The sequence below is a fragment of the Calypte anna genome, chromosome 4B, assembly GCF_003957555.1.
Source record: "Calypte anna isolate BGI_N300 chromosome 4B, bCalAnn1_v1.p, whole genome shotgun sequence".
Taxonomy (NCBI): Eukaryota; Metazoa; Chordata; class Aves; order Apodiformes; family Trochilidae; genus Calypte; species Calypte anna.
This window is the reverse complement of record NC_044249.1, coordinates 14,215,768-14,241,305: the sequence shown is the minus strand read 5'-3', so window position 1 is coordinate 14,241,305 and position 25,538 is coordinate 14,215,768. Positions and strand designations below refer to the sequence as shown.

At 44.7% G+C, this 25,538-nt stretch overlaps 2 protein-coding genes across 2 annotated transcripts; both read left to right on the top strand.

Moving 5' to 3' along the window:
• Positions 1–521: 521 nt before the first annotated feature.
• HMX1 (H6 family homeobox 1) lies at positions 522–3,190 on the top strand. Its single transcript, XM_030450676.1, is given in 5 exon segments — positions 522–847; positions 2,615–2,722; positions 2,725–3,053; positions 3,055–3,129; positions 3,131–3,190. Coding segments are annotated over 5 exon segments (834 nt in total). The 5' UTR covers positions 522–585.
• Positions 3,191–11,516: 8,326 nt separating this feature from the next.
• On the top strand, positions 11,517–13,784 carry LOC115598330 (homeobox protein HMX2-like). The gene is made up of 2 exons (XM_030450707.1): positions 11,517–11,750; positions 12,338–13,784. The coding sequence occupies exons 1-2, from the start codon at positions 11,552–11,554 to the stop codon at positions 12,916–12,918; spliced, it is 780 nt and encodes a 259-aa protein (XP_030306567.1). The 5' UTR covers positions 11,517–11,551; the 3' UTR covers positions 12,919–13,784.
• The last annotated feature ends 11,754 nt before the right edge of the window (positions 13,785–25,538 follow it).

The window sequence follows — 25,538 nt, the reverse complement described above, 5'->3', positions numbered from 1 at the left end:
GGGATTTGCTCCCTAATTGACCTAAATAAGTATCTCGTGAGTGGCAGCCCCGGGGCGGATCACGCACACACACACATGCACACACACACACACAGGCACACACACGCACACAGACACAGACACGCACGCACACCCACACGCACGCACACATTCCCCGCACCGGCAGCGCCCGTCCCCGCCGCTCCCCGCACCCTACGCTTCCCCTGCGGAAATCCCATTTGCCACCACGCTCCTCCAATCGCAAGATTCCCTCTCTCGTGTCCAGCGTTTAATTCGCATGACATTTTTATTTCGTTATTATCGTTTTCGCGCAGAATCTGGCGCCTCCGATGGGTTGTCGGGTTTTTTTTTTGTTTTTTTTTTTCCCCTTCTCTTCCCCTCCTCCCCCTTCCCCCTCCCCTCCTAGCTTGCAGGAAATGATGGCAAACCGCGATCTGAAATGATTACTCCGGAAAAAAAACCTTTTATACCAGGAGAGCATCCACAGGGCTAGGCAGAGGCAGGAGGCGACCGTGGGGCAGCGGGGAGCCGAAGAACCAGCCGCCGGCAGAGCTGGGACCCCCCCTCCCTCAGCTTTCTCCGACGATGCCGGACGAAGCCACGGAAAACGCCGGCTCCACCTCCGCCCGCGTCTCGTCCTTTTTCATCGAGGACCTGCTGGGCACCGAGGGCACGGCGAGCGGCGGTTCTCGGCGGGCGGCTGTGGGCGGTGGCGGCCGCGGGGGTCCGCGCTGCGGGCCGCGCTCCCCGCTGCGCCTCGGCGCCCCGGGCTGCCCACTCCGCGACGCCGCTGTCGGGTGGTACCGCCGAGCTCACGCCGCCTTCCTGGGCTGCGCCAGCCCCGACAGTAAGTCGCCTTTCCTTACCTACTCTTAATCGTCGGGCGGGTTGAGGATGGTGGGAGGGGGTGGAGGGGTGAAGGGGGTATCTCTGCTCCCCCCGGAGGGGACCCGGTTCTGCGGCGAGGCTCGGGGGCAGGCGCGGAGGGGGATGCTCGGAATGACCACTCAACCCTCGCCCTGCCTCCCCGGTTTTGAAGGTTGAGGGCAAATTTCCGGAAATGCTCACAGTGTGTCAGGGACTCTGCCCCGCTGTCCTAAATGTAAACAGGGTTTGTAGATTGTTCGGGGATTTTTTTTTTCTTTCTCTTTTCCCTCCTTTTCCCTTTTTCTTTCTTTTTTCATTATAAGAGGGGGAGGGTTGTTTAGTTTTTTGCTTTGGTGGGTTTTGGTGGTTTTTTTTTCCTTTTTGAGGCCCCAGGAAACCGGAAAGTTGGGACCATAATCCCTAGCAGCGCAGCGGGTAGTTTGGCAACCCGTGCGAGTTTCTGGGCTCGGGCCCCTGCCCTCCTCCCCGTAGAGCCGACCCCGCTACCCACCTTCAGCCAACAGCGGCCTGAGAGCGTAGGATCCCGCTGGAAAGGGGCGCTGGTGGAAAAGCCTGGATTCAAGGACAGAAACTAACATCTGAAAAAAGTTTATGGGCTGCTATCAGGGATTATTTTTATCCTCATAGCAAAAATACTGCTCCTCGGCGCACCCCTTTGAATCTGTAAGAGCCTGTAAAGTTCTCACGATTGTTCAGTAAGGAGAAGAGGAGGGAGTCGTAATCCAAAGAGTTTCTTTCTACACTGATAGGATTATTAATAGTTTTGTTTTTCCCCAAATTACATCTAGAAACACTAGACTAATCCTGAAACAACTGCCTTGCTTTTCTTGCTTTTTTTTTTCCTTTCTTCCTTTTTTTTTCTTTTTTTTTCCCCCCCCTTTTTTTTTTCCCCCTGGTCTGTAAAGAATGGGAAATATTTTTTACTCTTTAAAATTCCTAATGGAAAGCACAAAGTTAGAAATTCCATGGACACACCAGGACTGAGAAGCAATGTCCTGGTATTAGAGTAGCTGCTCCAGTTCATTTGCGTTTTCAAGTTCAGAGAAACGTGAAGAGAAAATATTTCCTATTTACTACTCTTTGTATACACACATATGCTACTATACGTATCCCCGTTGCATACACCAATATACTTATATACGTACTCTTAAGTATATACCTGTATATATTTGTGTAGATACATTTGTGTATCCATATGTGTGTAAATATATTTGCGTACACACATGTATACGTGAGTGTGTATTAATAATACACATGTATTCATATATGTACATTCGTATTTGGAAAAGTACGTATATTTCTATGCATACGTAAATGTGTACATACATATACATGTACATTTGTCTATGTACTAAACATGTATGTGAAAGTTACACGTATGTCTAGTATAAGTTTAGGTGTTTAGGTGAGTGTGAGCACAGATGTACATATGAGTATGTACATAGATGAGTATAGTATATATAAGTGAAATATAATTAATGCACCTGGATATCAGTATGCGTGCGTGTGTGTGTATACGAACGAATATTTGGGAGTCTGTCGCAAGTGACAGAGCTCCTCGCCCCTCGGTTAGACCCAGCCCCGGCTGGCTCCTTCCCCAGACGCGTTATTTCCTCTCCCGGTGAGCAGGGCAGGGGCAGGGGCTCTGTCCGGGTCAGAGTTAGCGTCTGGGCGATACCCCCTCCCCCAGGCCCCCCACCTCCTAGCCCTCTGCTTCTCCCCGCAGCCAGCGACCGGGACTCTCCCGAGCTGCCCGAGGAGCCGTCGGAGAGGGCGGGCGGCGGCGGGCGGGCGGCGGTGCGGGGCCCAGCGGGAGGGCGGCCGGGACCAGGCGGCAGGAGGAAGAGGAGGAACGCGGCGAGGAACCCGGAGAACCGGAACAACGAGCAGCCGGCCGCAAGAAGAAGACTCGTACGGTGTTCAGCCGCAGCCAGGTCTTTCAGCTGGAGTCCACCTTCGACGTGAAGCGTTACTTGAGCAGCTCGGAGAGGGCAGGGCTGGCCGCCTCGCTGCACCTCACTGAGACCCAGGTAAAGATCTGGTTCCAGAACCGCCGCAACAAGTGGAAACGGCAGCTGGCCGCCGACCTGGAGGCCGCCAACCTTTCCCACACCGCTCAAAGGATAGTGCGGGTCCCCATTTTGTACCACGAGAACTCGCCGGCGAGGCGCCTTGGGCTTCACCCTGCCCCACATGTCGCCTCCCTTGGTGGGCTTCTCCAGCGGCGTCAGCTACCCCCTGGGGCACCTTCCCTGCCACCTCTCTCCCATTCCTACGGTCGCAGATGACAGGACTCGTCTGAGCGCCCACCTGTGCCAGGACCGCAGCCCCCTCTCCCCCTCCCTCGGCTTCGAGCTCCACCCTCCTTCCTCCCTGGACTTTTTATTTCCAACTTACACGTTTCTCGAATTTCTGATATTTTGTTTTTTTCTTTTTAAACGTGCAATAAACTTAATTTTGGGGTAACACGGAGCAACGAGCAGCAGCCGAAGGGAACCGAAAGGACTACGAGGATCCCAGTCACCAGCCGGAAGCGAGTCGGCACCCCCCCTTCGCCCCCCACCCCCGCCGCACATCCAAAGAAAATGCAACCCCGTTTCAGAGGAAAAGCCCCCACCGCCTCCTAGACCCCGGGGTGACACAGACCGGCGTTTTCCGGGATCAAAAGCCTCCTCCCCTCCTTTCCCCTTCCCCGCAGAGCTGCCGAGCGTGAGACGAATGTACGGAACCACCGGGTCCGGGGGCTATTCCTGGCGCTGCCGCCCCCGCCCCACGGACGGAGAAGCCTCGGGATCCCCGCCACGGCCGAGGAACCTTCCTCCTGCCCTTGATCAGCGCCCACGCCAAGGAAAACTTCCATTTTCCTCGCTGCCTCTGCTGCTTTCCGTGCAGAGCTTGGGGCCCTGCGGTTTCCCATCTCCAGCAGCTTCTCCAGGGCCCTTTGTTTTAGCCACTTAATTCGTAAAGATTCCGCCCCCCTTCCATTCCATTGAGTAACATTCCATTGTTACTCTCCTTTTCACACGATCGATACTCAAGCATGTGTTCATGTCCCCTGCTCCATCTCAGTGCTGGCTTTTTGATTTGAAACAACTTGAAGGCAAATTGTTGGAAATGAATTCGCCTCGCTGAAGTCTGAGCTGTGAGGATTCGGTTTCTTGGTTTCATTTATGTCTCCGATGAACTATGAGCTAAAATGACACGGTTAAATATTATATATATATATATATATATATATATATATAAAATCACAATATGTTTTACCAGTGGGCTTGCCACTTATCACTTATTATTCAATCTCACTTATTATTCAATCTCCTGAGAAGGCTGAGGAAAACATACCTCGGTTTCTTCATCCCTCACGGATCGGTTTGTTGTAATCGATTATTAGTTCTCATTGGAAATTGAAAAGGAAGGAAAGAAAAAAAAATCAGATGGCGTCAGACTGGGGAGCTGTATGGCCCAGTTATGCAAGTTAACCTGTAATGTTGATATATTATATTATGCATGCCAAGCTTTTTCCTTTTTTCTTTACCTTTTTTTTTTTTTTTCCTTTTTTTCCCCCTTTTTTTTTTTGCCATTTTTTTCTTCTTTTTTTTCCTTTTCTTTTTTTTTTTTTTTTCTTTTCTTTAAAAACTGTTTTGTTTCCCCTCTTTACCCACCGCTAAATTTATATCTGGACCATCATTGTTTCTAAAAGCTTGAATTTCTTTTCCCGAATATTAAGGGGGAAATTACTTTACAGGAACTCAGCCCTGTTGGGAAGGTCAAGCTTTGATCGTACGTTTTAGGGGCATATCATATAATTGAACCGACCAGCTCGGAGCACTCCGTGTCCCCGCAGGGAAAGCCGGGCCCTGCGTTTTGTTGTGCATGCGGACCTCTCTTCGGTGAAGAAAGAGCGATCAAATTTTTACTATTTCCTCAGCTTTGCTTTATATTTGAAGCAATCTCACGATTTCTTGATAGTAAATCGATCGGCGAGTTGCGGTGGAGCTTCAGTTTTGGTACGAAACCCGAGAAGGGTCAGAGGAGGACTATAACCTCTCCACGGTTTTTATTATTATATTTTATTATGATAATGATTTTTTTTTACTTTTTTTGTTTTGTTTTCCTCCCCTCCGGTTCGGCCAGAAACACGACTATGGGCAGCAGACTGCACAATTGAAAATAGGACGCGGAAAGCCTCAAAACCACTCGAGAATTAAATAAATATACATTCCGAGTTCCTTTGAAAAGTGCTGATTTCTTGGGGTGCTCGTTACGACTTCAGTTCATTTTCTGGGAACTGTTTGTTTGCTTGGTGTTATTTTAATTGGCTCTGAAAATCCCTCATCTCATTCCGGGAGAACTTCGCCAGCTATTTCTTTGCATATCCGTCAAGTCCACGAATTTGGGATGAAAACTTCTAAAGCCTGGTCCTCGAGCAGTATAAGGATGGGAAGCGGCGTGCCGGGAGTTCCGGTTCCCGGATGGACCTGCCTGCCTAGAGGACAGCGGCCTGGGGGACTTCAGCCCTTTAATGCACAGAGGAGGTGATTTTGGATTATGGTTCTTCCTTTGGGGGCAAACCCACTTGATTTGATACTGTTTCAGAGTCCTGGCCTACCCCTGAAAGAAAGTAGCCAGAGAGTGTCCGCCTTCATATCCCACTCCCCGGGTTTCCCAGCGTTACCTACCAGATTAAAATCCAGACTCACTACATGTCATATCAAAGTAGATTGTATTCCAAACGCGGAATTTAACAACGCCTGCCACTCTCCACATGCCTTTTCTTTGGAGTAACATATGAGATTATTATACTTCTGATTCTAGTAAATATTTCTTCTATTGAAGTTAAGAAACTGGCAGGGCTAAATTGATCAATCGGATTTTTTAAAATGTGTTTTGACATTAGTTTGTTTGTTTTTTAAAGACGTGCTGATTATATTCAATAAACAGTTTGGGTTTTTTTTTCATACAGCTGTATCTGTAAATTATGATCATAGTGAAATATTAAAAGGTTCAAGAAGTGAATTAATCTAAGAAAAAAGTGCTTACTTATGCCTTATTCTGTAAATGCAGAAAGTGTTTTTTTAGTGTCTTATTAAAAAGGTGCTGAAAGTAGGAACATAGACACCTCAAGGTTTCTTTACCTTTTAAATTAAGCCTTTTTATTGTACCCGATGGCAAGACATTCGTGCAGGAATGTGAAGAAGTAGATAGCAGAAGACAAAGTCATTGATGAATGCACACTGACGATACCAAAGTAGGCATGTCCCTAAATCCCTAAGTCCCCCCCTCAAAACCCGAGCAACGGATTCATAGCAGTTTTCTGCCCTATATATATATTTTTTGTTAAACAAATCAGAGGTGAGAGTCATGCTTTGTGTTTCTTCTGCAAACAGAATGCTCTAAGAAAAAATATTGGCCGACTATAAAGCTCAAAGAAGTTTCGCAAAGGCTGTTTGAGACACATAGAGGCATACGTTTGCTCTTTTTATAGATCAAAGCAACCTCAGAATAGCTTTAAAATAAATCCAGTTATGCTACAGCTGTAATATTATTATGCAGCATAAATCCTTGTCTGTTGACATTTATTTAATGAACGTTGCTACAACAGCTTAGCTAGATGGCACTCCAGAGGCGAGGCAAAGGAAACCTTGCCAGACTATTCACAAGGACAACTTATGTTTATTGGACGCTGATTAAAAATAGTGACTTTTTTATTTTTAAATTTTTTTTTTTTTTTTTTTTTTTTTGCAAACAAAACGAAAATCAAAATACTATCTGGAACTGGTTTGAAATAAATTCCTGGTGTAGCTGCAGTAAGATATTATTAATTACACTTTCAATGAAAACAATCGATATTCTGAAAAGCACCTTGTAAATGGCTACTTTTGCAAATGGTACATTGCTCACCGGCTTGAGATGGCCCTATAACTTTCTCATAGGCATGGGTCTAAAATATTCATGCACATCAATGCTTGATAAATCTCATAGGTGAGCGCTGGCTCCACTGTTGAGCAATATATTTTGATCGATTTTTTTTTCTTTTATTCTACATTACCCCTGGCACAATCAGTGTCTGCCCTGTGCAAATGCAGGGCGGGCGGGGAGCGAGCCCCGATCCCAGCATCGATCGAGGAGAGACTAGCGCCAGGCTTCAGCGGGCTCCTAGTATTTACTGCTCTCAGTTCTCAGATCCAAGCAATTTTCTTACATTTCCCGTCCCATTCCCCATGAATATAACTTTTGATCGGATTTCTTAATGCTTCATTTAACTATCCTGAGTTTCTCAACTCTTCTTACAAATCCTACACTTTTCTATTTCTATTTCTATTTCTATTTCTATTTCTATTTCTATTTCTATTTCTATTTCTATTTCTATTTCTATTTCTATTTCTATTTCTATTTCTATTTCTATTTCTATATTTCTATTTCTATTTCTATTCTTTCTATATTTCTATTTTTCTTCCCTTCCCTTCCCTTCCTTCCCTTCCCTTTCCTTCCCTTCCCTTCCCTTCCCTTCCCTTTCCTTCCCTTCCCTTCCCTTCCCTTCCCTTCCCTTCCCTTCCCTTCCCTTCCCTTCCCTTCCCTTCCCTTCCCTTCCCTTCCCTTCCCTTCCCTTCCCTTCCCTTCCCTTCCCTTCCCTTCCCTTCCCTTCCCTTCCCTTCCCTTCCCTTTCCTTCCCTTCCCTTCCCTTCCCTTCCCTTCCCTTCCCTTCCCTTCCCTTCCCTTCCCTTCCCTTCCCTTCCCTTCCCTTCCCTTCCCTTCTCTCTTTAGCAATTCAGTTCTTCTGAACAGCCGAAAATTACTAACTTTCTTCGGAAATCCCCTCCAGGATTTTACCACACGCCTTTCATATCAAAAGCAGACGTTGCGGGAAAGCGATTTAGCTGAATAATTTGCCTTGATCTTAGAGGGAAGCAAAAGTTTTCGGAAAGAGATGAGCTGTCCTGGGGTCACAGCAGAGCCCGATCCGCCTGTGTCCCGCACCTCTGGGTTGATGGATCCGGCTTGGTGTGCTCAACTCCCCTCAAAAGCCTATTTGTATGCGACACTTGCATCTACCTTCCTGTGGGACTCCGGGGAAACCTGCTTCCCAGCTAGTGGAACCGTCCCCTCTCCCCTGCCTGCCCGAGATGCCCGAAGCAGGTTAGGGGTGTCCCCCCTGGCCCGAACCACTGCCCGCACTGTCTGAAAAGTTCGTCAAATCAACCAAGTGGCTTTGGCTGCCTCAGCGTGGCAGGTCCCTAAAACACACTCGATATTGGCTCTCATCAGGATCTGGCTCTGCGGTCTTTCCTCTCCCCGGCTGGGTCCCACCGGGCGCGGGCAGTGGTAAGGGCGGTCCCGCTGCTCTCCTGGGACACAGCCCGGGCCAACGGGCCCGCAGAGGCCATCGTCAATGCGTAGCCAGATCCTGATGAGAGCCAATATCGAGTGTGTTTTAGGGACCTGCCACGCAAAGGCAGCCAAAGCCACTTGGTTAATTTGACGAACTTTTCAGACAGCATTTCCGGGCTGGACCCACTGGCCCCGGCTGTGTCCCAGGAGGGCAGCGGGACCTCCCGAAGACCGCTGCGAGGTGCGGTCGTGACCGCAATTGTCAGGGTCTTAACTGCAATGGGAAGTGAAATCCGAAGAGGGCCCATTTTTTGCCCTTGAGTACATAGAGAGATAGAACAAGCCCGGCTCTGAGAGTCAAGCAAAACGGGACTTTGTGGCGTTTCTGTAGAGTCTAATCAGATTTCATTCCCATCATATTTAGATTTAGAGTAGGAGGTTTTTTTGTGCTCTGAGCTAAAATGGAAAAAAATATATGTGTGCCTGGTGGTTTCTGGTAAAAAGCTTTCCTAAGTAAAAAGTTTCCACTCAGCATGATGTTAGCTTCTAATATAAGAATATATTATAAAAAAATAATAATAAAAAAAAAATTTCAAGATTCCTGCGCTCCCGCTGTGCGGTTCCGGCCTCCATGTCACAACACGTTCCAGACGACAAGATTCCTCCCAGATAAAACACAAATGAAGTGCTGGATTAAAAAGTACCAGTGTTGAAAAATCTCTACCTATTGTAAGGAAAGCTGTTGCTTTCAAACGGAGTCATTGTGCACCTTGTCAGACGGCTTTTCGCAGCCAGGGGACTGAATTGCTGCGGTGAGGAGCAGTGCTGCGGGGGGGTAGCAGAGATGGACCCCCCTTGGTCAATGAGACCCGTTTGCTAGCTCAGCCCCGGACAGTTGGTCATCACAGAAAGAGGAGACTTCGGACGGAGTCGTCCCTTCCCCGCTCTTAGCTCACGCCCCCGGACTCGGTCACTCGGAAAAACCTGAGTTTTGGCAAAGTCTCTCGCCCCACTGCCCTGTCGATCACTGCCTCCCCCGAGCAGCCCGGGGCCAAACGCGGGCGGGCCGAAGCTCAGAAGGGTTCGCCGAGGGTTTTTCCCCGCAGCAGCTCCGGGGAGAGCAGAGCCCTTTCTCCCTGAGGATTCACTTACAGGAGATTGTCTGGGTTTTGAGGATACGGGTCTACCTGTTGTCAAGTTTTTATTCATCCCTGAGGATAAAGAGGATCCTAGGGAATCCGGTAGAGTCCGGTACGGATCTGGCTTGTAGGAGTCCCCGCAGGGGGATCCCGGAGTCTTCCGCCCCCCAATTCCTCTTGTTGCACTGAATTGCTCCTAACCTTCCTCAGTGTCTGGGGAGTACAGAACTGCAGTGTGCTCCCTCACTGCACAGTGCTTGTCAAGGGGAAAAAAAAAGTAATTTCTGTACATCAGCCAAATGGGGCTGGGAAAGGAAGACAGACTCTTTTTGGCGTGGTGTTGGCAACCTGGATCTCCGAGGCCTTAGCTTGCACTGCTTGGAGGGCGGAGGGGGGCATGGTGAAAAAAATAGGATATAAAACTTAAGTCTCTTTCTTCGATTTCCTTCTATTTTCTGCCTTTTTTTAAGATTTCCTTTTTCTTCCAAGAAAATGTCATTTTGAAAAACATTCTGACTAAATGCATTTAGAATGGGGCTTTTTCGGGCCTAAAAGGGAAGTATTTTTCAGCAAGAACAGATATGAGCACCTGGGACATGCCTCACTCACAGACGGCGAGAAGGGAACCCGAGACAGGAGAGTAGGGGCAAAGATCGACCCGATCTGGCATCCAAGTACCCCAAACTCCAAGTTTTACCACCTCATAAGGCATGATTTAATTTATCTTTTCAGCTGCTTCTTCGCATTTTACCAATTGTTCCTGTCCCTTGTCTCGCCCTATCGCTCTTTCTTAATAGGACATTTCTTTCCACCAGAACCGCCAGCTTGTACAGGAGGTTGCAAGGTAAATACAACGAACTGGGGAGACGGATAGAAATGTTTTGGTTTTATTTATTTAGTTTTTTGGTCTGGGTTTTTTTTGGTTGTTTGGGTTTTTTCGGTTTTTTTTTTTCGTTTGGTGGATAACATATCCTTCCATCAGAAGGCTACATTAAAATCTGAGTGCATTTATAAAATGAATTGGGTTTTTTTAATGAAAAAGAGCTGAAACCCTTTCCCAAGAACAAGTACGTTAAAGATTAACAGAGTCCAAAGCCTTAGGATGCCCTGATTTTAGCTCACAAAATCTCCAGCATCACGATATATAAGAGCCTGTCAGCACTTCTATTGTCAACTCTTTTTCAAGGGCTTCTCGCTTGGTTGCCCTCAGCAGTTTTTGCGGTGGAAACACCGAGATTCAGACTAAAAGGGCTCTTTAAAAACCGTTTGTAAACATTTCCCTGTTTTTACACAAGGGCTCAGGGAAGGAGATGGTTGCCTCTGATCCATAACTCATCATTCACGTACCAAGTGCATGATCCCACACAATTTTTAGCACTTTAAAACTACAGAAAAGCTCTGCAGGGATAATTCGAGGTGGCTTGACACCACGGGGCTTCTCAGGAGGAAAGGTGTTCTCTTTCTCCCCAGGGCAACGCTGCGTACTCAGGCTGAGGGTCTGCAGGCTGAAAGACCACAGGGAAGCGACTCGGACTGCAGAAATTATTCTTCACGAGAGACCTCATTCGATTACAACAGCATCGACATATTGAAGCAAATGTCCTCAGCAGACTGGGCCCGTGACAGGTGCTATACAAACACACGGGAGGCTTCCGCTGGCTCCCAGCTTCCCGTTTCCCTGCTGACACCTCTCAGCGCCATCACTTCCTCTCCTTGCCGCACTCCATCCCATTCCCCTGCTCTCATTTCCAATTTTCTCCCTCCATGCTTATCCTTCACCTCAGAGATCTCCCTCCCGCTATCCCACCTCCCTCTTTTCCGTGGGCTCTCTAGGGCCTGACTCTGCCTCTCGCCCCCCCTCAGCAGTGAGTGCTGCCCCGGGCACCCTTTTCGGGGCGCTCCTTGCCGGCAGGAGGATGGCTTCCCCCGTTCCCCATATCCCTTTTTCTTTCTGCTTCCCTGCATCTTCTATTCCTTTCCCTTCCTCGTTCCCTGTCTTCCCTGCCGCCTCTCCTCCCCCTCCCTCTTCTTCTCTACCCCTCCCCAGCTCCTCATTCCTTTGGCTCCCTCTAGCTCCATCCGCACCCTCCGCCGCCCCGGCCCCTCCTCCCTCCCGCCCTCCCGAGCCCGCCCTCTCCTCCTCCCTCCGCAGACAGTCCCGCTCCGCAGCTCGGCTCTGCCAGGCTCGCCTCGCCATGGTGCAGCTCGGGGGCGGCCGCCGAGCCCCACCGCCAGCCCCAGCAGCACCGCCAGCCTTCAGCATCGACAGCATCCTGCAGCCCGGACCCCGCCGCCCGGCTTGGGAGCAGCGCAGAGCCCGCTGCGCACTGCCGGAGGAGGAGGAGGAAGAGGGGCCTGCAGAGCAAGACCCCAATAAAGGCTCCAGCAATTCGGGTACAGAGCCGGCATCTCGCCTCAGGCTGCCTCCCGCTTCGGGTGGCAGCCCGGCCCCCACCCCAGCCCCTCGCGCCCCTGCAGCCCGGCACCCGGCGGGGTCTGCCCCAGGACCGCGCACACGCCGACACACACACTTGCACCCACCGACAGGCGCTTACACACACGGACATGCACACGCACACTTGCACCCAGGTACACCCAGCCAGAGAAGGAATCGAAGCTCCGCGGGCAAACGGGAGGAGGTGTCACCCCCACACGCACCAACCTGTTTCAGAGGCTTTTCCAGGGTGTTTTATCCCCTTCCCGGCGTCCTTGGCCGTTTGTCCGGTGTGCAGGAGCCCCTGACTCCTCTGTCATACAGCCAGCAGGGACTCCCTTAGATCACTGCAAGCTCCTCACCCTTCTCGCCCCTGGAGAGTGTTGGGGGAGTCGTGGCTAGCTCTCGGCAGCCCCCCCCCCATCCTATAGCCCTCCCGCCCCCCCTCCACGTCTCAGCCCCTCTCCCTAGCTCTCAGTGGGGCCATGCATGCATGCGAGGCAGAGGCGCGGGCGGCGGGAGCTGATGCTGTGCTTTGGCGTTGCAGGCAGCGAGCCTCGCCGGCTCCGGGTGGAGGGGACGAGCCGTGGCCTCCACCCGGAGGCGGAGAGCGGCGATGTGTGCTCCCCTCTGCCCGCGGAGGGGATGCGCGGCCCCCGGCAGCCTCCGCGGGAGGCTGGGGGCTGCAGCGGAGAGAGCGGCGGATCGCCGGCGACGGGCGGCAGGAAGAAGACGCGGACCATTTTCTCCAAGAGCCAGGTCTTCCAGCTGGAGTCCACCTTCGACGTGAAGCGCTACCTGAGCAGCGCCGAGAGGGCTGGGCTGGCCGCCGCGCTGCACCTCACCGAGACTCAGGTGAAGATCTGGTTCCAGAACCGCCGCAACAAGCTCAAGAGACAGATGTCGGCCGAGACCGAGGGGCCGGGGCCGGCAGAGCACCCCGGGGACCCACCGCACCCCTCAGTCTCCGCGGCTCTCTCCTTCCCGTCCGTTTACAAGGACAGCACCCTGCTCAGCCGCTGCTTGATGCCGCTGCCCATCCCCTTGCTCTACCCGGGCAGCGCCATTCCCTACCTCTGCTTACCCGGGCCGGGCAAATACTTCAGCCTGATGGACGGGGACGTATAGCCTCGCCCCTCGGTCCCCGACCTTCCTCTTGCTGGGGGCCGCCCCGATGTTTCTTATGTCCCCGCCGTGTCGGTGGGATGTCCGCTTTCGCCACAGCCAGCGGCAGTCGCTCCCCCTCGGCCCACGGAGGGACGGCCCGGGCTCCCCCACCCGTGTCCGTGGGCCGCCGACAAGATGTTAAAGCTGCCAGCCCGTCCTCACTGTTGCAGCGATTTTTCTGCCGTCAAGAAGGAGGAGATAACACGGAGCCACCAAAGAAGCCGGGATGTATTCTACCTCTCTCTCTTCCTCCCAAATGATCCCATGCCCGCATGTCAGAGAAGCCGATGCTCTGCCTCAGCCCACAGGGACTGTGTTCCTCAGTCTGCCCCAGCGCCGTGGCCGTCGCTGTACCGTGAACCGAGACCCTTTTAGTACACCTTGCCAAAAGGAAAGGCCAAGATTGTCTCCTCTGTCTCAAACTCTCCACCCCTAACACCCTGCAGATCGATTTCTCCCCATCTTTTATATTATAAAAACGTAGACACTTTTCCTCAGATCTGGTTCCTAAATTGTGGCTTCTATTAATTTTATTTTTTTTACCTCCTGAAAAAAATCCGAGCTTTCTCACTTTCTGTGCTGATTCTCAAACAATGTCTCACCTGTTGTTCCTGCAGAACAAGACAAACTGTGTCTCACACTTCTTGTTCTAACTCTGCCCCTCTAAATGTCGTGAGACCACTTTAACTGCTGCCATAGAGAAAATAAGTGGGTTATTGTTTATTTTTTCCCCCTGTATTTTTGTTTGGTTTTTTGTTTAGTTGGTTTTTATTTTTTTGTTTGGTTTTCTTTCTTTCGTCTTTTTAATAGATTTCCAAAGTCTTTTGTTGCCCTTTGGTTTCCAAGTTCAAATGCTTTATATTCAAAGGTTAGAAATAAACCTTTTTTGAAAGTTGGAACGCATGATTTTTCAATACAGTTACTACTAGGCGTTATCAAACGGAAGATATTGCCTAGTGTGAGTCGATTGTTTCTATTTTAAAAATAAAGTTTTAAACCACCAATCTTGGCAGTACAAAATTCACCCGGGTGGGCGAAAACGGGCAACTTGTTCAGTTCCCCAGTGGGGAAAAAAAGCCATACGTGTTTCAGTTAGATAAACACGGTATTTCTGTCCTTTCTCCACTCTTTTTCCATTTCTCTTTTCGTGGCCAGTTAACACAGATGTGCAACAAACCCTCTTGCAGATGCGTGCGCCAGCCCGGGGGGAGACCTCGGCGCAAGCGGGAGCCCCGCGGTTCCAAGACGTGGCTGTGATTTATTTCTCAGCTGGCAAAGTGCTGCTGCGGGGACTGTCGCCGGGTGTGATGCAGCCGGAAAGACGGTGCCAAGGCAGCCTCTGCTCCAGCCCGGTGCCTGAGAACGGCTGCAGAGGCTCCATAAAGTTTTCTCATGGTTGCGATAATCTGGGAGAGATTTTTGACCTTCTCGCTCTCGAGGTAGTGTCAAATAGCAAGAGGAGCCACAAACGGTACCCTTGCTCTGGGAAAAAAAAAATAAATTATATATATATGTATATAGATAGTATCGAGCAAAGGTAGTATAAGGAAGAGGACCTGCCGGGTCCCCTGCACAGCTCAGGTTCTCCCAGACTGCAGCTTCCGGGAAGCTGCAAGGGACGAGTTAGCGGTTTGGGTCACACGTCCGATTCGACCCCTCTTTTTTTTTTTTTTATTTGACTGTATAATGATAGTTCAAGAAATTAAGATGCTCCGAGTCTTCGAGTTAGTTACTCAGTGACTAAAAACATTTGGACACATGGAGAAGTGATGATGCTCTTATTTTCCAGGATGATGTGATGTGGCTCGTGTGTGCCATTTTTTTTTCATAACTGATGTTTGGGTTTTACTTTTAATATTTCCAGTGCCGATACACCCTTATTTGATTACTGCCAGGAGAGTAATCAATATCGATAGTGGCAAACTCATTTCTAACCAAATCGTTAGCAGTGGAAGTCCGACCAGATGCAGCAGCACTAAGGACCCTTTATTTCTATAACGTAGAACTAAAACATTTAAAGAAACTTCCCTTCCACATGACTGCGGCCTCAGGTGAGAGAGATAATTATAAAAGGAGTCTCTCTTTGGCAATTATCCAACTTTTACTGCACTTATCAAACCATTTTCACTTTTATTCTCTCTGTGTCATCAATGTGCCGTCAATTTTTTTTCTGAAGTAAGAGAGTCAACTGAAGGACAACATGGTCCTAAAATGCAGACCGATTTATTTACAATATAAACAACTGAAAGAGATCTTCTGCATGCTGCAATTGCAGTGTACAGTCTGATTTTACAACTTGCTGCCGACCAACACCAAAGCCACTATCGGTAGGAGGTGGTGTTGCTACAGGTGGGCGCCCGAAACACCTGGGTACCTGGGCAAAGTAAACAACTGCCCTGAAATACTCACACCCCATCAAAATATAACTGCTGGTACTGAGATCACTGGCCAAAAATATTAACCAAACTGCTGCTACTCAGTCTGACACAGACAGTAGCAGGTGAGCTTCCTCTATAGAAATACAAGTTCAAGATGTGTCAGGGTTCCCAGCTGATCAGTCAGTGCTGAGGACACTGAATACTATTGTCATTTCTTCTAGCATTTTTGTATTTGCAATTATAAATTTTTCCTTGCTGTTTTAAGAGTTGGCTTTTAGCTACTATACAGCAGAATATTGGTACTGGCTCTTGGTGGGATATTTGAAAAATGAAACAAACCACAACAAAACTAAAGAAAGTCCCCAAACCAAACTTCTATAAGATCTTTCAAACAGTTTGAAAGGAAAACCAAACCAAAACACAAACAAACAAAAACCCCACAACCCAAAACCAAATAAATAAAAAAACCCCAAACAGTACTAGAATGGTTCAGTTGATGGAATTGAGATTTAAAAACATGCATTTAAGTTTTGACACAATAAAGAGATAATGCAGCTGAGTGAGAGTAAATGAAAGATGTAATGTGCTTCCATATTGAAGATGGGATTCTCTATTAAAAGCTCATATACAGTGCTGCTGCTTTTTTCTTTTTTAATTTATTTTTATTTTTTAATTTTTTAAGTAGAGGAATAGCTACAGGCCTTACCTGTCCTGGGAAAACCTGTGTATTCAGCATGGCACAAGCATAACAACAGCCTGTCCTAGAATATGCTACAAACGGAGTAGAAAAGAAAGGTCTAGTTAAGACTTGACCCCTGAACCTTCCCAATTAAGGACTATAATCAAACACCACTTTTCTCAACAAGAAAATATATTTGAAAAGCAGTTGGATACATATATAAATGTGTTGGACACATACAAAAATGCATTGACCATGAAACAATGCAATACAGGGGCTTAAAAACACTGCCCTATCTCTCTCTCCTCCCTCCCTTTGTAAAAGTTTCACATGGCTGGTGAAACAGTCAGCTCCAGAAAAACTTGATTTTCCTTTCACGTGTGATGTTGTAAATTTCCCTGTGATTAGGATGATCAATCACAGGGCTGAGAGTGGCAGCTTTACTTATTCACGAGCATGCTGAGAATGAGAAGATCCAATTATTTGTGCTGGAGAGTAAGTCTTCCCAGTTGTGTGCCCTTTTGGAAGGTTTTGCAAAACTCCCCTGGGACTGGTTTCCCTCTGGAGTCTCCTGATCAGGAGGCTTAACCAGGCACTTGCTCACTTTGTTTTGCTTTGCCGTTCTCTGTTCACCATGTACATAGTCATCATTATGGACACACACAAAGCACAAAGATGTTGTTCCAACCCTTCCTGATATTTGGATGTCTTCTCTTAATCCAGCTGGTGTTTACCTCCACAATATGAGGGAAGTTATGGTACAGACTATGTAGACAACTTGTCATCCATAATACCTCTTTGGCCTTCCTGGGCTTGACCTTGAGCACATAAAACTTTCCTGCTTCTTCTCTGCTGCTCCTAGATTTTTTTCTTCTTTTTTAACGCTTAATCTGAAACTGTATCTTGCCTTTTCTTTCCTTTTCAAAAGAAACCATTGAATTTATCATACCTTTTGTATATTCATATGCAAAAGGTGGGCTTCATGTGTCTAGAAGAAGGCCTGCAGCATGACCCCAAGATGTAGCAATATTTCATACTCTATAAGGAAGACACCACAGGTTTATATTACTGGAATTAGGCAGAAAGAGAAGGTTAACAGCCCCACATCCCAGGAGAGGCTAATATGACTCTTGGCAAGATTATTCAAATTTAAGGAAATTAAGAATTCATCACAACATTGCAGGAAAGGCACAACATTGTTCTTCCAAAATTATCACGAGCAAGAAAACATTAGTTTGGAGTGATGCAAATAAAAAATACTTCTGGTCCATCTTCTGTCTGTCAACACTTTTTTTCTTGAAAAGCCACTGGTCTCTCTCCTCTGCCTTATCTTGTGAATGTCTGTAGTGGGCTAATTTGGCAGGTTAAACTTGGGTTGGGCCTGATTCTGCTTTCCCTTACAAACAAGGGATTGGAAGGCAAGAATGTGATTTCTAAAGTGTGTTTAACTTAGAGATTAATTTGTAATTTTGAGTCCTTAGGTTCTTTTCCTTTTTAAAATATTTGAAGTAGCAATATCCTCAATTTATGATTTGAAATCATGAACATATTGAAAAATGAGGTGTGGATTTACTGGGGATGTTTGGAAAAAGATGAAACTCATTGCTCTATGCATCTGCATTTCCTTTGACAGTGATGTTGAACAGGATCTTATGTCATGAGATGTGGTTGCTGGCCAGTTCTTCTGTCACTTCAAAGTAAAGATTGTAAATAAGTTGCTTAAAATACAAACCTGGAAACTGTATGTTACTTAAAATAAAGGCTTCCAAATGGTATAATATCAGGGAATATTTATCTTGGCTTCCATTTGGTGTTGTGGTACCTGGGAAATGCTCTGTCCCTAAAAGCAGGAAGTCTTCTATTTCAGAAAATAATTTAACTCTAGAGAAGAAGTGCATTCTGGACTGGGAAAAGGTAATTGCAACACATGTAATCAGTGCATAGAGCAGAGAATGATATCTGCCCCCTCTCTGCTCTCAACAAATCAATTACATTAGTACTGGTCTTCAATAAAATTCAACAGAGATGAGAAAACCTTACCAGACAATCTATGAAAAATGATAGTAAACTTTCACAGCTGTATCATAAAGATCAAGGTTTGTTTCTTTTTTTGTACAAAAAGCATTTTCAAATGCATTTCAGATGCTTTTTGGCACAACTAGAGAGTTACAAGTAGAGAAAGTCTGCAAGATCAGAAAACCTGCAGTAACCTAGAAGGTACGGAGTGGGAAAGACATAGGCATTGCATGCCTGAAGAGGGCTCTACAGAGGGCCAAAAATGGCAGTGAATAACAGATTTTTAGGTAAAGGCTTTGTGTCCACCTGTGATCTTTTTAGGACCCAGCAGACCACAGAGGCTGTTTTTACAAGTAAGAATGTGGTCACAGATAGGATCAGGAACCATACCTGGTGTCATCAACCTAATTTACCAGGTACAGATCACAAATCTACCAGGGCAGTTGGATCTTCTCCCAGACCAGAATTGCTGTGGAGGTTTGAGGACAAAAGCTTTGTCTGGAAACCTCACTGTACAGACCCACATCTTCATTTCAGTTCTCCACAGTTCACTTTGGTCGTGTGTGTCCTTCAGGACAGTGATGTCTGAATTGGTCTGGTTGGAGCAGAAGCCACAGTAGTTCACTCAAACCTTTTCCATCAGGTGTTTGTGAATCACTACACAAAGAGAAATGACTCCTTGTTCAGCAATATATACTTTGCAACATTTCTGATTTTTCATTGCTGTCATACTCAGATTTACAGAGGTCAAAAGTATTACCTTTAGGAAGGCCTCTGTAAGAGAATAACTGGTTCTTCTATTTTGGATTTAATTATTGAACCATCATGGCTCTTCTCAAAAGGGAAGGTATCCCAGCAACTGAAGAAGATGAGCACTTGATTGAATCTTGATCTGCTTGTAACCCAGCTCTCCTCCCTGAATCTGCAAGATTCAGCTCTCCATTTCTTTTGACAGCTATAAGGACCTCTGTCCACCCTGCAGATTTTGTCTATGAACCTTTCTAAGTTTCATTTATGACTACCAGTGAGAAAAGCAAAGCTATCCACACAGCCAACACAACTGGAGAGACTGGTGAAGCATCATAAATGAAGTATACTGAAAACAGTCCCTAGAGGCAATGATTATTGTTTTTTTAAAAGTTACATGTATATTCAAATCAGAAGACACCTGGCTGCCAGCTAACCATAATGTTCTCTGAGTTCCAGAGCTCTAGGAGATGTATAGCAATATGCACACACATGAAATACACATTTCTTTAAGTTAGTCCTGACTACATACAAACTCCTTATTTTTAATTTTTGTAAATAATTGAAAATTTTAGATATCTTTTGCAAATAAATAGCTGAAAACCATTGGACCAATGTCTTTTCTTCTTTCCTTAGGGTTGCAATATCTACTGTATTTTTCACTGTCTTTTACTGAATTACAGTGAATCCTTTGTGCAAATAGATAAAGATCTGAACATGCCTGTGTTCTTCCAAACACATCAAAGTTAATACTATCTGTACACTGATTCCTGGTCATCAGATGAATTAACTGATTCTTATGCATTTTCAGACATATTCATATTTGTTTTAGCAGCTACTGAGACACTTATAATTTTAAATACTTAAAAAAGTTTTATTTATATCAGTCTAATATTTTTTACATGTAGGATTGTTTGATAACTTCTCTGGTGCACAGAGAGACATGACTATCTGTCTCTTTTACAACACAAAGCAATCTGGAGGTGTTATATTACTGGGTAATTGCAGTGTTTGCTTAGAGAGACATTAATGTAAAATTATAGATGCAAAGAACTCTAATTACTCTGTAGGAAATGTTGTGTGGTGGGATGTGCGTGCATTTTTAGAAGAGTCTGTAATTTGTGGATTTGTAACTAAATAGCTGCATTCAATTTCTATGATTAGATAATTATTTCACACATGTGTTGGCTTCTCCAAACTCCTAAACTTGACTTTGTAATGGATAAGGAGAATGGCACTAGTTTATATATCTTTGTGTCAACAAGATCTTAATAATCAAAGATGTCAAACTGGGATCCAGGCAAAAGAGATTGACAGCAGCTAAATTAAAAAAAAACAATCTACGTAGCACCATGATTTTACACATGTGAAATCTATGAACTTGTACCTGGTAAATAAAGATATATTTTCAGATTAAGGAGCTTGCAGAACTAAAACACACCAAGTAACAACTGTTTCTTTATGTTTCCCTGGTGTTAATTTGTTGGATTAATTTTATTCTAAAATATATCTTTTTTTTTCTTGAAAATAAGCTTTCTAAATTAGAAAAGTAAAATATTTTGAATCTAGCAACTCAGTTATTGAGGCAAATCCCACTTCTCCCAATGGCAGAAACTCAATTGCTCAGCTATTCGCATGTCCAACATTTCTCTCTTTCAAAAGACAAAGAATCTATAAGCATCACTATCAGAAATAACAGATGGCTGATACAGTTAGGACATCAGCTCTCTTTGCCATGTCGTTGGCCCAGACCAAAATCAATGGGGAAATGTCCTTATTATGTCTACTTGTCCTTTTATTGTATAATCTTTTGCCCTGGGTCAGATGCCAGGATCAATGTATTCTCATGTTTTCTGTTGAATCCATTGACTTCATATTATGTAGGGGCTACTTAGGATGGTGACAATTATAGTAGGGGACTGCCCTTGGTGAACTGGAAGCCCATTTCACCATTAGTCTGGCTGGGATCACTGTTACCAAAACCCAAGAACCATTGTATGTGAATGCAGTCTGGGGAGAGGCTTCAGGAACTTCTAAAAAGTATGCATCTTTAAAAATATGTGTTTTCTTGCAAAATACATGTTTAGGAAAATCAGTACTGTCAGAACTGATTAGATCACTCTAACCCTCACAGGATTGCTTGGAAGCTGAAGAAGAGATCTAGCAAACCCATGATGCCATGATACCAAATTAAGTCAAGTGGCTTGGGAAGACTCTTTTGATCACGTCTTTTCTGAAAGGGAATCTGGATGCTCCTCTCAATAAAAATGGTAACAAAGCCATGGCTTAATATACTGGTGACAAGACCTGAGATGTGTCATATACCAGGTTCTTAGAAATGGCTAAAGACAAAGAGAAGCTTTCACATCTTGTGAAAATTTATGTGTGCTAATTTTCTGCTGTTGATTTTGCTTTCTGCTACAAAGCCCAAAGGAATATAAAGTTTATATTCTCAGATCTTTTTATATACTCAGAGTATTCCAAGGCCTTTTTTATGTACGTGTAAAAAAAGAAAATTAATTTTGTGAAATTTCTGATTCACAAATTGAACACAGAACTCTCCCAATATGGATGAAGTTAAGAAGCAGTGACTTATCTTCAGAAGAATTGTAGGTCAAGTCCTTTTACAGTGTCAGATAACTTCAAAATTAACACAACAATGCATTAAGAATGTCTGAGAAATGGAGCTGAGTATTATTCTTAAGTAGAATATATATAGTTTTTTACTATGTTTGAGAGTATGTACATTCTAGTTTAGTTTTAATGAAAATTAATAATTGCACCTGGCACCACCATTTTCTAGTGGTGGTGGAACAGATCTATAATTGCAATTATTCTCCTCCTGGGTGATTTAGTTCAGCTCCCTGCCTCGTGCAGGATATCCCCCTACATTATTTCTACTACTTATCTAATCTATTATTGAATAGTTCTGGTGATGGTGTCTCAATTACCTCCATTACCTCTCTCCCAATGTTTAACTGATCTATCTGATATGATTCCCTGCCACCCCACAGTGAACTGTTTGGATCATTAGACATGCAGTTTTAGGTTATATTCCTTGATTTGATCACTTTCACATTGTCTGAAACCTCCACTTTGAAGACGTTTACAGTGTCTTTGGGACTTGTGTAATCTCTTCCATCCCCAGGTTTACAAACTGGGATCCTTTCCAACCCTTTCACCATTGATGTGGCTTTTCTTTATCCTTTTCTAGTATTTCTTGTGTGTGTTCTGCTTTATTTTCTTCCCAAATGCATAGCTCAGGAACAGTCATAGCACAGCGAAGTAGCACCTGAGATGGTGATCTACCATCAAAATTTCAAGAAGTTTGCTGTGTGCCCTTTTTTTCATATTGCAGTGATACAAAGCACTGCAATACAATGCCAATCTTCTATATTTTTTTCTTTTTTTTTTTTTCAGACTCATTGTTCTAATAAGTTGTTTCATTCATAGGACAAGTGCTTTTTATCTACCCACCTATTTACCTGTCTGTCTATCTGTCAATAGATCTACTTCACTTGAGCTTCCACTATACAGTTTAGCCATGATGTATCAATAACACCATGTATTTTGCTCACAGAAGCAGATCTATGGCTCCTACACCTATTATCAAGTAAGCAATACCTCTCTCAAGAGTATTTATCAGTGACTCCACTGCCCTACATACTATGACCAAGGAAACATAGTAAATCAGAAATATAATTTACTATTAACATAGCAAAATGAGCCCTATCTTGGTTGTGATCCTAAGGCTGACAAGTACAAAAGTGTATCACACATCAGTGATGATACTGATGGTCTGGTAGAGATCCTCTGCTGAGTAAACATGAAGAAACTTGACTACAGCTTTCTCTCTCAGTGTGTGTACAAGAGTCCAGAGTCTAGCTAGGGATAAGCAAAACTGAAACACCTTCTGTCAGTAAAGGTTCCTATGGTGACACATGCAGTCTTTATTGCATCTGAATGTAATACATGCATGAGCATTTTGCCTGTGCATCTTCGTTATGAGTGATGGGTTAGGAATTACTGAAAAAGTAGCATAATTCCACAGGGCAGAAGGTGAAACGTAGATGTTAGAGAAACCTTTGTACTGGAAAAGCTGTCTAATCTGTAGGAAACATTCCATGTGCAAGTGTAACAAATGGAGTCTGACATGACCAGCAAGAATTCACTCTGGTAGCCCAGGTTTGTGAGCTTGGACAGAATTCCACAACTACTCTCTGGAGCATGAAATAAAATCTGAAGGGTGGCTGCAATTTTGCTAACAGTGGGCATGTTTCACCATATTTTCTTCATCATTCCCTGAAAAGAAGGGGAAATCATGCTGTTTCTCCAGGACTTATGCAACCCTGTTAAGATGTAGCATACACTCATATTTCTTATAAATAATTGAGGCAATACGGACTCTTGAGAACTTGGAATACAGAAACTAAATCCAGAAGAAGTTATCAGTCTTGGAGAGAAGACTGAGGCCTGTTTGAAAATGCTTTGGAATCTATCAATATCAGATTGAGTACCACAGAGGTGCAATTTGCAGATCCTTAGAAAAGAATATATTGCTGTTGGACATTATCAGCTCAATTCTACAAACTCTCCAGATGGAAAACGCCTGTTTTCTCATTCTGAGAAAAATCTTCCAGAACCAGGACCCCACTTGCCTATAACATAAAAAAAAGATGTACTGAATACATGAAAAGTTACTGTCAACAATAAGGTAGTGATTACACCAGAAACCAAGGAAATAATGAAGTATAATAAAGAAGTCAGAAATTCGCATTATTTATTTTCTCCATAAGAACTGGAAGAGAACTTGAAGTAGGGGAAGGAAACAGTGTAGTTATAGCCTTTGGAGAATAAGGATTCAATTAATGCTACCAGACCTTTGTTTCTTGCTGGATTAAAATGTGTTTAATATACATTATAACATCTTTATTGTATACAGTCAATGGTTAGAGTCCTTTTTTTTTTTTTTTTTTTTTTTTTTTAATGAATATGATCAAAATTAGTTCATGAAACCACCATCAGAACAGATCTTTGTACAGAAAATGTGGAGCAGGTCAAGCTGGCTTAAAATGCATGAAGTGGTTCAAAGATGACCTCTCCTCAATGTAGAAGTGCCCACTTAGAATCAGGTGTCAGGATGTAAAGCTGTGAATAATTTGTCAATGTCTGTGGTCCTGAGTTATGGCAGGACTCACACCAGAGCTGCAGAGGACTCAACCTTCATTACTTTGGGCTTCATGAACAAATGACAGAGCTATGAACTAGATCCTGTGTAAATGATTAAGATTTAGTGATAATCTTAGAAAATTTGTGACAATAGATGTAGATTATTTGGTGTCTATGATCTAATCTGTTTTACTAATGAACTCTTGATTAATCATCTTTCATGATTTGATATGCCTGCCTATGTATTTTTAAGAGTTTTGCTGAAGGAAGGGCCAATGCAAAAAATTGTGTCTGTGGTTGGTATGTATCTGCTTGTCTCACAGGCAAACAGCCCTGAGACTCAATTATTACGGTAGAAAAGAGACCTCGAAGGTAATTTCATTGTCTGGGGATTTTCTGATGAAAGCAGAAGATGTGGTCTGACTTCGTCCTTCAACATGTTTCACCTCTTTGAAGTCTGAACTCAATAGAAAACCAGTTATTCTTGAGGCTTCTTTAAGTAACACTGCTGGAAAACTGGTCCTTGGTCACTTCTTGACTTATGTCAGTGGGCATGAGATTGAGTAACACAGATCCTGTTCTGCACTGGACTTGTCAACATCCAAAAACTGAGTTCTGTGGAAATATTACTAATAAGATTCATAGCTGAACCTTGCATTTGCCCAATTTATTTATAAATCACCAAAGGAATACACATGAGTTTCTACAATTTATTCTTATAAAAAGTATTCAGTAAGTCCTTACAGAAAAGCAAACCCTGCTGAGCTAGTTAATCATTAGTTTGAGTGCAAAGAGAGAGCTGAACTATAATTATAACTGTGGTGATAATGTATGTAGGAATCTATCTTAATCCAGGCTAATCTTGTTCCATGTTCTTACCTACTATAAAAATCTGAACAATTTTTGACAAGATCCAAAGTTTTGTCAGTTGTTAAGAATTAATTGAAAAAATTACCAGAGCACAGCAGCCATTTCAAAGGGACTGACCCAGAACCAATTAGAATTTTGTAACAATTGACCATTCACCACAAAACAGTTATCATGAGCTTTGGCCTCTGAAGTGTGGTGTAGGGGGCGGGGGAGAATCAGATTAAAGAAACTTTAATTTTTTTCCCCTTTAACTAAAATATCGTTAGTAGCAGCTTTCTCAACACAACTATCAATCAACTTATCTGGGTTTTAAAGGCTATGCTCAGCTTGCAGGAACAGCACTACAGAGTATAATGGATGATTATCCCCTGCCTTTAAATGATACACAATATAGGTTACTATCTTGAAAAAACAGGTCAGACATAGGAACATTCTTTATCAAATTGCTGTTGACAGCCCAAACAAGAGATTGAAGAATACTACAAAAAGGTTCTTTCATCTAAAGACAACAGAGTTTATAATTGGTCATTCTTTCCTCCTTCATCCTCTCCTCAGCAGAAAAGAGAAAATTCCTAGTGCAGTTTCTTGAATCTGGTCAGCACGAGGGTAGGTTGCTGCACAGTGAGAAATAGGCCCAGTGTTCAGCCTTTCCTCTTCATGTTCAAACTCCCAGGGCAACGGGAAAAGCCAATAGAGGTTCTTAAATGTTAAAAAGGTAGATT

Coding starts and splice junctions, on each gene's coding strand:
- LOC115598330 (XM_030450707.1), top strand. CDS start 11,552: ATGGTGCAGCTCGGGGGCGGCCGCCGAGCCCCACCGCCAGCCCCAGCA. Junction 11,751..12,337: donor TAAAGGCTCCAGCAATTCGG/GTACAGAGCCGG, acceptor TTGGCGTTGCAG/GCAGCGAGCCTCGCCGGCTC.